At 34.6% G+C, this 12310-nt stretch overlaps 1 protein-coding gene across 2 annotated transcripts in view; it reads left to right on the forward strand.

Moving 5' to 3' along the window:
• Positions 1-11980, forward strand: part of ATF1 (activating transcription factor 1) — a 30318-nt gene extending 18338 nt beyond the window's left edge. For both annotated transcript variants that reach the window (XM_054012550.1, XM_054012549.1), the window contains exons 5-8: positions 3807-3937; positions 7134-7316; positions 7420-7579; positions 9069-11980. In XM_054012550.1, the coding sequence (XP_053868525.1) occupies positions 3807-3937; positions 7134-7316; positions 7420-7579; positions 9069-9213 (619 nt within the window). In that variant the 3' untranslated portion in view covers positions 9214-11980. The remainder of the gene's footprint in view (positions 1-3806; positions 3938-7133; positions 7317-7419; positions 7580-9068) is intronic.
• Positions 11981-12310: the final 330 nt, after the last annotated feature.

A 12310-nucleotide genomic window follows, 5' to 3' on the forward strand; every position in this document is an offset into this window, starting at 1 on the left:
CCAAACACACTTGTTTAGATAAAACATTAAAACAAGTTTATTAAATAGAGAAAGATACATGCTAAGAGATTTCAAGTGATAAGTCATAAAAGTCAGAATTGGTTACAAAAGAAATAAAAAGATAAAACTGTAAGCTAATACCTAAATGAAGGGAGGGGTGATGTGGCGGTCATAGTCTCTTATTTTTATACCCTCCTCCTCTCTTTGAGGATTACCTCCCTGCCGAGGTGTAGGCAGACAGTCCCCTGCATATGTGAGATTCGAACCATCTCTGGGATGAAATGTAAATGTCTTGTTTATAACTTCTCTCCTGCTGGTGGATGCCCAATTAAGCCGGTAATGGGCCTTAAGCACGTTGCTACCATGCTAGTGTGTCTTCGTCCCAGATAAATTGGTTTGTGGGTATTACCTAGAACTACAACATATTTCAATAACAATCATTTAGCAAAATCTCAAAATTGTACATGCAGTGATGTTACACACATTTCAACAGGATAATAATATTCAGCAGATTATGAGTTTTCAAATGATACCTCACAAGGCATACTTTGTTCAAAATATATCATAACCATATAAAAGTGGTGAACATGGGGTACAGGGTGTCTCAACCTTACAAACATTTATACTGTATTTTTTATTAGAAGCTTTTAAAAACACTAACAAAAATCACAGCTTCCATTAGTTATCTCCATATGTTTCATCAGCCTTCTGAATTATTTTTTTATTCCCCTAAAATATGTATTGTATCTGCTTATAAAAAAGTTATTTCTGCTTTTGGTGATACACAATAAACTGAAGCAACTATTTAGATTTTATTTTTCCATAATGAAGAATTTTAAATGAAAGCTGATAGCAAAACCAATGTTTTCTAACAGACTGGGCTAAATTCACTGCTGGTGTAAGAGAATGATTATTATATAACATCTCTATGTGTTTGCTGTTGAAGCACAGATGTTTAGTGAGTTTAATTCTGTTGTGTGGAATCAGCTAAAAAACTGATTTTTTGAAGCCAGTGTTCAACCAAAGCTCTCATTGACTATAAGGGGAGTTTTGCTTAAATAAGGACTGCAGGATCAGACTCCAGGATGATATTGTGTAGTGAAAAGTTGTTTTATCACTTTAACCGTACTAGTTATTGCTATTTTACTGAAAAGAGGAACTGAGTAAAACACTGTTATGTTTTCAAATGACATACAGGATAAATTCCAGTTATGTGAATTCCAGTTATCCAAAAAGTCTAGTTATCCAATTCCACAGTATAGCCCTATTTTAGTTAATAGCACTTCCTTTTATCTGAATGCTTGGTTATTTCCAAGGTTCTGATGTTACCTATGCCATCTGGCTAAATGGGAGTGTTCTGTACTTTTCAAAGTGATAAACCAAGAAATAAAAGCATAATGCGTATTAAACTTTTATAGTTTTTACTTGGATATTCTGAAAAGAATTACAAATTAAAGCTTGCGAAGTTACCCCAAGGTCCCAAGGAGTGGCAGTTATTCCTACCTCCACCGGTGCTTATCATTTTTATTTTTTTACCCCCATTCTCTCTTCTATTTTCCTCTTAAATTAAATACCAAAATAAACTGTTTACATTAAACTATTTTTTTTTCAGTTCCGCACACAAAAAAGTCAGAGTGAAAAAAGAATGGTCAACAATTCTCACTCAAAGAACACTTTATGGGAAAATACTAGTTGTGCACATAATTTAGGTGGAAACGATACATAGCAGTGAGAGCATGGGATTGGAAGTCAAGAATTCTGCTTTCCTGTTGGACGGCCGCTAACTCGTTATGTGACCTTGGACAAGATGTATAAACTCTCTGTGCCTCCATTTCTTCTTCTGTTAAATGGGGAGCTTTTATTCTCGTAGGGTATTGTGAGCTATATAGTGCACTAGGCGTTTGAAGAGCTGTACAAGAGTTAAGTATTTTTATTAAAGAGTTTTGAGATCCTTGGATGAAATACACTATATAAGTGAAAAGTATTATTTTGTATCACAGAGCAAAAAAACTTAACTAATGAATAAAAAAAATTCCTAAAGCATCCCACTTATTTCCACTTTATTCTAACAATAACAAAAATTGACAAATTGATTTTGATTAGAGTTGGAGAGAGAGAGAGAGAGAGAGACATAAATCCAGTTATTGTGTGAATCAGAGCATGAGGTTTTAAACTAGGGAGAACACTAACAGGCAAGTTATAAACCCCTGGAAAATATTTAAGATGGAAACTCTGATGCACCCGTTACTGAAGTGATGCAGCTGTACTGCTAGAAACAATACAGAAAATCTGACATATGCACAAGTGCGTTTTATTTTGTCAAGACTGATTGGAAAGAAAAAAATTGCTTGAACTACTTTAAAACATCTATGTATGGGTTTCCAGCACAGTGTTTTACTACATGTGATTACAATGTATTGTAAGTTATGAAAATTGTCACTACAGAGGGCTTATTTCTAAAATATTTAAGGTTTTTAGAAGACAATGATTGAAAATCTTACATTGCACTTGCATATACAAGTGGTTTAATACTGAATTACTCTTTGACTGTAAGTAAAGTGGTTCAGATTTTTGAATGAGGAACAAGAAATAAGAAACTCTTGACTACAGAAATACGATTACTTGAAGAAGTTTAGAGAGAAGAATTCCTATATGTAATTTTTATTTCAAACTTTGCCTGCTTATTTACAGTCTTTATTACAAAAGCATGATAGTACTATTGATAATATATTTGATATTTTGTTGACTATATCTGCTAAGAATTATTGAGAACATATGTTTAGTAGATTTTGGCTTCTCTTAAAGTAAGCATCAGGATTTCTTGATCCCAGAATTATATTGTCTGAAGCGAAGCCAATAATTACCCTGAACCACAACAAATTTTGATATTCATTTAAATATTAAGTCAATATGTGTTTGGTTAAATATAGTCACCAAAATGCCTAGAAATCTCTTCATTAAGGGCATTAATTTTTTAAAAAGTTAGACAAACAGAAAAGTAGCTATTGATGTTTGCTGATTCAGTCAGGAAGCAGAGATGGGTACATGCTTTCTGATTGGCTCTTCCATGGTAAACAATATTAGTTTTGACTGTACACAGCTCCAGCCAGTAAAGGGGGGTGTGTGTGTGTGTGTGTGTGTGTGTGTATATTTAATATTAAGGTTCCATTTATAAAGGGCTAATAAATGATTTATAGATATTATAAGCTTGTTACATATATGAGTGTTGTGTGTTCTAGATCGTTATAAGTAACCTGTTGATCTGTCAGACTCTATAGCAATCTATAACAATTGATTAGCCATTAAAAAAATCTTAATTTATTAATCCTTTATAAGATATTATAAATGGAATCCAATGTGACCCCTATTTGCATATGCAGTCCAATTGGTTAACATTGCTCCAGACTTCAGTATTGTTTACCTCTGAGGAGGTCATGTTATGTAAATATATAAGCGAATTACCTCTGAGGTGGTAACAATACAAATTTACTGACTTGTCACGTGACTTTTTTTCAGCCAACCACAAGCTAGGATTTGTCTTTTGTATGTAACAATGTGTGTAATGCTATTAAAGATTATCAGCTATGTATGTTAGCAGCATGTTTCTATAACTATGTTGGTTTTAGGTGCTCTATCTCTGTTATATTTGTAGTTTGATTAATTTAAAAATTGTCACCGGTGGAGAAATATTTGCCAGCAAAATTTGCCTGCAATATTGTTAAAATTTGTACTCAGAGGAGTAATTGCCAACCAGTTTGCCATCTTTTGCTTTCACAAGTGCTAATGAAGAAAAAATTTTTCCATAGAAAAATCTTGAAAGATCTTTCGTCCGAAGATGCACGAGATAGAAAAGGAGATGATGAAAGTCCTGGTGTCTCTACTGTCACCTCTATGTCTGTTCCCACACCTATCTACCAGACCAGCACTGGACAGTACAGTATGTTATATTAAATATACATCCAACTAGACATACTTCTGTTACACGAAACTATATGGGGGAAAGTTTATATTGTATTATATTGACACTAAGATGAGTTTGTGGAAGGATTGGCAATACAAATGATAGCTATTCCAATTATCATTATTTGTTGGAATTAAAGGAGTGGCTAGATGCCCATGGTGAGATCAAGGCTCCATTGTGCTAGATGTTGTAACATCCACATAGTAGGAGACAGACCATCCTTGTCCCAAAGAGCTTACCATATAAGTAGAATCAAAAAGTGGGAGTAAGGTAGCATTATTATCCCCATTTTACGGATGGTGAAGTGAGGCAGAGAGAGCTGAAGTGACTTTCCCTATGTCACACAGGAAGCTGATGAAAGAGCCAGGAATTTCACCCAGATTTCTTGACTCTCAGTTCAGTGCCTTAATTACAAGACCAACTTTCCTCTTCGATTAATTTCTTCCTTTCTAATATAACTTCTTATACTTTTTTAGTAATTGTTTGCTGTAGTGCTTTTCCTATCAAATCTGGAACTTGCATCCCTTTCAGCTTGGTTCTCCCCCATGGTGCTTAGGTGTTTTCCTTATGCCCTCATCCTTGCAAATGACACACCTTATTGGAAAGGACTCCTTTAGTCTGTGCTTTTCTGACTGAGAAGTCAAAGTGGGTTGCTGCTCCAGACACCCCTTCCTTCTTCTTGAAGGTACTCTCTGCCATGATATGCATGAAATTCCCCAAAACAACAGCCCAAGACTACAACTGATCTAATTAAAACAAGATTAAGAATAGCAAAAGAAAATAATATTTAAACAAACGAAACAGTATACATAACATAGCTGTCTTGAAACTGCAAAAGTATTAGCTAGGCTTACCTTAACTTTAGCTATTAGCTGTAGTGACAGAAAACACTTCCTACTTCTAGAAAGACATTCTTCCTCACTGATCTTCTTGGTCAGATTGCATCCAGGGGACACACACACCCTCTCTGTGTCCCAGGATCTCCCCTTCTTGAAAGGCCTTGGTCATTTTTACCCTGTGATTACTTTAATCTCAAATGTGAGAGATTATAGTATCAGGGTGGGTAGTTACATCAGCATTTCATCAAAGTATTATTTGATCAGCTCAGGGAAATAAATTAGTTCTCCGTACGATTGCTGTCCTCTGTTCCTGCTGTCATTCCCCCTTCTAGTTCTGGAAGGATCCTCTAACTTCCTTGCTCTAAATCTAACATTTCAAAGGCCATGTTGATCTTGTCTGCCCTTTAGCCAGCCTAACAAGTCAAAATGATTGAACATGCTTTGCATGGCAGCTACTCCCGGCTAGAGATGTTAGAATGTGTCTGTATTCTTTCGTTGTTTGGCCTTTTAACGTAACAATTCCCCATGTCCATGCACCTACTCTGTATGAAGTGTAAACTGTTGGCAGAGACCAAATGATCTGTCACATTACCCCAAACTTTGAACATATTTACTTGCCAACTAAATCCAGGATTACTAAAAGTAAGCATGCTATTTTAAATTGAGTCTGATTCAAAACTTTTGCAACTTAAAAATGAACTAAAATTCTGTAGTTAAAAAAAATCCAAAATATATTTCTTTTTTTTTTATATATATATATATTGCATGCAATAGTGCCAGTGCAGTCTATGACTGGCATGGCTATTTTGGAACATTTTCAAAGTACGTGCTTCACTTAAAAAATATATTTTGCTCCAGGGTAACAGTAGTCTAGGGGCAACTTATCTATTAAGTGATTAAAACAATAAAATGTCATATAAATCATAAATAAAGACATTTCTTTATAGTCTGAGATAATTTCTTTGATCAAATAAAGCTTGAATTTCTCCTTAAATGACATTGTAGAACTATAAACCTGTTTATCCTGGAGAAAATTAATACACTTAATTCTTGGAAAACATCTATTGGAAAATCTCAAGTAGTTTAGAACGTAAACAATTTGGGTGAGCTAGTAAACTACAGGGGATTTAATATTTCATCTTGTTTTGATATCAGTGTTAAAAATAGGAGAAGCAAAGAAAAATTGTAAAAGCTTGTATGCGAGATTTTCAAAGGTGCAGAAGAGTTCAGCTCCCGTGTAAACATTTAAATAAAGTGGCCTGATTTTCAAATGTGATCAGCACCCAGCAGCTCCCATTAAGAAAAAGACACTTTCTCCTCCCATTAAAAATAACAGGAGTTGCTGTTTGATGTTTTTTTGTTTTTAATCAGGCATCTGTGTTTTTTTAGGGGATAAATGAAAATACAGGCAAATATGGAAATTTTCTGCATTTATTTTTAATTACAAAAATGTCCACGTATAATAGTTACAACACATGTTGCTTCTACCACCAACCTCTCCCCTATCCGCTGTGTCACTCACCACTGATGTCACAATCTCACCACTTGACAATGTCACAATCTAGTCAGTCAACAGTGAGCTGTTCGGACAGTAGCAGGGAGTGGGGAGGAGTGAAGGGAGCACTATTTCTACCACATAGTGATTTTTTCTTGGGTGCAAGCCAAGTCTATGTAAATGTATAAATATATACGCAAATCTCAGCCATTTGGCTTATAGTGCCAGTGCAGCTTATAACTGGCATGGCTAGTTTAGTCTATATGTTCTATATTGCAGTGAAACCAAAAGTGTCAAATTTGGTCCAAAATTTAAAGTGTGCATAAGCTAGGTTTTATAAAACCTGAGGCTAGTAGACATTTCTATGGCGTTATGGGGGGAGGAAGTGGAAAGCAATTTTTGAAACATTAAGTATTCCCTGTATGTTTGCAACTCAAACACTGCAGCTTTGTATTTTTGTATGAGCCTGAAAGTGACCAGAAGCGGATGAGTCTCTTTTCAATCTTCAAGCTATGTGAAATACAAAACAGTAAACAAACTGCACGAATCCTGGAAAATAAATTAGGTTGTTTAAATTTATTCAGTTTAATAGCCAACTGGATGTTAGTATCATATGTAAGGACATCTTCTTGTAAATATATAGTTTTAACCCAACAGTGTCTCTGACTGCCCCATGACTGTCAAATCAGTCTTTAAAGATGCAACAAAATTGTGGGGCTAATTTTTAAAGTACCAACTTCAGATAGGTGATTGCCTATTGGAAGTGGATGTACTTAGTACACAAAAGGAAAACATTTTCTGTATATCTACCATATTTTTTCTCTCTCTTTTATTGAAGTTACTATTGCCCCAAACGGATCACTGCAGCTGGCCAGTTCAGGTACAGATGGTGTACAGGGTCTGCAGACATTAACAATGACAAATGCTGGTGGCACTCAGTCTGGGACAACAATACTGCAGTATGCACAAACATCTGATGGGCAGCAGATACTTGTGCCCAGCAACCAGGTGGTAGTGCAGAGTGAGTATGCATTACAAAAAACGTTAGGAATATTGTCTCCCATAAAAGTGTCGCTTTCTAAGATTTTTTCCTTTTAATTTAACTTATTCTGCTGTCTTAACAGCTGCATCGGGAGATATGCAGACATATCAGATCCGCACCACAACAACAACCACTTCCCTCCCACAGACTGTAGTGATGACATCTCCTGTCACCCTTACGTCTCAGACAACCAAGACAGATGATCCACAGTTGAAACGAGAAATAAGGCTCATGAAGAACAGGTATGTAAGTTTCCATGTATTGCTACATAACCAGCTTCATAGCTGCAATCCGATTCTTAAACAGCATGCTAAAATATAACTTCAGATGTCAAATACTTACAGGTATACAGGTTTCAGAGTAGCAGCAGTGTTAGTTTATATCCGCAAAAAGAACAGGAGTACTTGTGGCACCTTAGAGACTAACAAATTTATTTAAGCATAAGCTTTCGTGGTCTAAAACCCACATGCATCCGATGAAGTGGGTTGTGGCCCACGAAAGCTTGTGCTCAAATAAATTTGTTAGTCTCTAAGGTGCCACAAGTACTCCTGTTCTTTTTTTAAAGGTATACAGTCACCTTTAAAATCACAATTCTGTCTGAAAATTATTTTTACCAGCTATAGCTGAGTAACATTTAAGACTACTATACTATGAAAGACTAGAAGCTTCCTCTCTTTTCACTTAATTTTGTGTAATTAACAATGCAGTGTTGTTATAGCCATGTCAGTCCCAGGATATTAGGGAGACAAGATAAGTAACTATGAGTTAGTTCCCAGACCTGAAAAAGAGCTCTGTGTAGCTTGAAAGATTGTCTCACTCACCAACAGAAGATGGTCCAATAGAAGATTCATCCACCTTGTCTCTCTAATGTTTTTCTTGGTTTCAAGTTGACAGTATTCCTTGATATTTAGCGAAAACTAGAATTGTGTATCCAAAATTCTGAATCCCACATAAGTTTAGTAATTGTGTCACCAATGTATTATTTATCCTACACCCAGTGTCACTAGAAAATGTTAGAAAGCTAGACCCAAACATACTAAAGATTTTATCCCAGAAAAATTGGGGAAAAATGTGAACTTTTTTCCTGTAAGCTAACCAGTTTTTGTTTAACCAGATATTTCACACATTCCTTGAACTGCCCTGTAGTTTAATTTGCTTTGCTAATGCCTGTAAGTAAATAAAACTTCTTTTTTATGAGTATCCTGACCTTAATCTTTTTAAATATTCAATTCAGACTACTCTTGTGTGTATATAGATGATGTCTCATTTTAATTTTCTTTCTGCATATATATTGACATATGTTTTCTTTCAGTCTATTTGCTGTAGAGTGAAACTTCCATTGCCATCTGCGTGCATTATTTAGGGTAGTATATGTCATTTAATTCTTGAGAAACATGAAACCCAGAACTTTCTGGAAACCAATGATTTTTGACCAGGGCTGTATTTTTGGTTTCTCATAGAACCAACTGTGTAAAGTTTCTGATGCTCTTAATGAAAAGGCCTTAACTTTAGAAAAACAAAATGTTACGTTTTTTTGCTTTGTTTTGATCATTTTCTTTGATCAGTCAATGCTTTCATGTGAGGTGAACAGAAAAATTAGTTTTCTGTAAAGATCTTCGTCTCCCCACGTGTGAATGGTAGCTTCAGATGGAGTCAGTATTCAAAGCAAAACATGAGTGACTGAACACCTAATGATATACAGTAATTAACACTTCTGCCTTTTGATTTCAGGGAAGCTGCTCGAGAATGCCGTAGAAAGAAGAAAGAATATGTTAAATGTCTGGAAAATCGAGTTGCGGTCCTGGAAAATCAAAACAAAACTCTAATTGAAGAGCTAAAAACTTTGAAAGATCTTTACTGCCATAAAAATGTGTAAGAAAAGGAGGCACAACTTTTTGTGGACTGTCTAAATTTCCAGTGGGAATTTTTTTTATACCGAATTTTTTAAAATTAAATGAAAGGTCAAAAATGAAACTTTTCTACCTAGATTTCACAACTTAAAGACTATAAAGATTTTATTTACAACGTGTTAGTGACAAACTACAAAAAGGAAACAAGAAAACCTCAACAAAACTGCTGGCAGAACTGGAAACATCATTAAAATCAAGGTTACAACGGCAATAAAAGGACATGCACATTTTATCAGACAAGTGATTTGAATTTCCTGAACTACAAATTAATTTGGTAACAGCAGTAATATTTTATTACAGTTAAAATGTGGATGAGATGGAATCCTTGCCATTAGCTGAAAATTATTAGCAACATATATAACCAGTATAGGTTTTAATTTCTTTTGTTTTATGATCCTTATCTTTTCTTTCGGTTATTTGTATGTAAATATTTTTATTTCAACCTGTAAATTCTAACTTACAGGTGTAGAAGATAAAGAGAAGTTAATACTTTGCTAAAAGTATAAATTATGTTTACTTTTCTCAGCTGGCAATCTGTTTAAAGGTGGGGTGGTTTTTTGTTTTGGTTTGGTTTTTTTTGTAAAATGTTTGCTGTGTTCATCAAAGTTGGAGAGGTTTTGCAGAAGGCAATGGGAAAATAATTTTTCAGGCCTAACCCTGAAAGATGTCGAAGGCACATGAATAAGATGTTGACTTCTTAAGAGTATTCAACACATTCAGTTACTTTAAACCAACAGTTTGGTAGAATGGGTATAGCTGAACAAAAGTTGTCAGAGAATGCTTTTTAAATAGTTTTGTTCGTGGTTACTGGGTGTGATAAACTATAATTGAAAAATAAATTGTGCGCTGATTATATATACAACTGAACATGCATTGCTTATTCTGTTTGGAGATCATACTATGCTTAATTAAAAAGTTTACAGACCAAAAAAAGACACAGTAAAATAAAAAGCTAAAGATACATACCAAAGGGTTTAATACAGTTCTAATATAGGGTTTATAAATTAAAAAAAAAAAAGTGCACAATTACCAGACTAATTTTGTAAGGTAGGCAATATTTTGTGAAGTAATGGCATCTTTGTAAGAAAATACTCTATTGAAAATAGTTAATGGCTGGTATATTTTTGTAAGTAAACTATTACCTTTACAAATTCTAAAATGGAGTTTATATGCATATTTTAACAGTTTATACAGTTCCTTTTAGTAAACAAATAGATATTTTGTGTCTCAGATTATTGATTATATATATTTTTATGGGTTAGCACAAAGTAAAATTAGATTCTCTTTGGAGTAGAAAATATTTGAATTACTTTTGTCTTTGTAAGCAACTGACCTTAAAAATAAATCCTAAGAAATATTGTTGGGAAAAAGAAACAGATTAGCATTTGTTTTTTCCATATTCAGTAAAAACTGCACATGTGCTTGAATTTACTGCAAAAATACTATCAGGGATCCTAGTATGTATCATTTTGACTTGTTTCTTTCAAGTAAAAGTTAAAGGATGTTTGAGATGATCAGGACTCTTGAATATAAATAAAATATGATGTGACCATGGTTATTGCATGAACAGTGAATATGCTATTTTCTGTAGTTAGGGTTGGATCCTGCTTCCATTATTTCAATGGGAATTGTGCCATGATCTGTGTTACTAAAATGTGGTAAGGCCATCAGTGAGTTGTGCTAGCTCAGTCCTGAATGAAATTTAAAAATGTATTTGCTCCCCTTGTATGTTGTTTATATAAGGTCTATCAACATTTATTTTATTAGTCTACTATATATATATTGCGCTTCCTACCAAGCAGTCAGACTCTGAATTCCACAACTGAGTTGTTAGTGGGTTAGATAAATATTTTGTATTTGTAAAGTGTAATATAACATATGTGGCTATTATGGGATATTGTTTGCTATATAGTTGCTTTAAATAGAACTGAAATATACATTAGAATTCCTACTCGTGTCAAAAATCTTTATGAAATGTTTAAAATGCATTTGTTGCCCAGCACTAGAAAAACTTGCATGCTTGGCGCTCAACCCTGCTTGGGTAAAGACGACATCCTAGGAGGTTCTGAGTGCCTCAAAACTTCCATTAAGGTTAGTGGGAGTTCAGGATAATGGGCACCTCAATAGGACTGGGCTCTTTGGTCAAACTCTGCCACTGAATATGTATGCACTACTCTCAATAACTTCAAAGGGAGACAAACTTGGGTCTGCAGGCAGACTCGGACCGTCAATATTGAAGCTTTTATCATGGCTTTCCTGTAAATGAAACTAACTTGAAACTCTTCTTTGTGGTATTTTGCTCCCAACTCTGTGCCATTGCTGTTCTTTTTCAAATTTCTTCTTTTGTGATCAAGGATTTTTTTTTAAATGAAACAACTGGCAAGTATCCTTACAGTACAAAACATGGTAGCTGATTCCTGCTCTGTTTTGCAGCTGAATGACTTTTATTATTGCCAGAGAGAAAAACATCAGTCAGTTTGATTCTATTGATGTAATGTTTGGGAAGAAGCAGCATAGGTCTATTCTTTATCGTGGATGTATGACGTGGTCATATTGGTTTGGTCCTTGAGCGATTGCTTTTCAGGAGGAATTTATTTTGGAAAGAGTGTAACACTGAATACTCTTGGTCTGGTTCCCTCCATAGCTACATACTTCATATGAATTGTAAAGACTTGTTGAAACAAATAGGTGCTTGCAACTCTTGACCTCAGTAATAAAGACCCCAAAATACAATTCTAATGTTCCTCATTTATTGAATCACAACTTCAGTTAAAGGGCTGCTGTTGGTAACTTTGGTCCAAAATTTAATCAGTCTTAAAATCATGATGTAGAGAGTTTCTTCTGTGGTCCAGCTTTTTTTTTTTTTTTTAAATAACAAACCTCAACAGCTATCTAACACTAGAAAATACTGTATGCTCTGCTGTTAGTGATCCAGAAGAGGGAGCACGAGTTAACTGTAACAATCCCCTTCTATCTGTAAACACTCGACCTACTGTTGTTAAAAATCAACACCTATAATTACTGTAACTGAAAGAGATTGGAAAAAAAGAAATTATTTTTGTT

The sequence above is a fragment of the Malaclemys terrapin genome, chromosome 23 (genome assembly GCF_027887155.1).
Source record: "Malaclemys terrapin pileata isolate rMalTer1 chromosome 23, rMalTer1.hap1, whole genome shotgun sequence".
In the NCBI taxonomy this organism is placed as follows: Eukaryota; Metazoa; Chordata; order Testudines; family Emydidae; genus Malaclemys; species Malaclemys terrapin.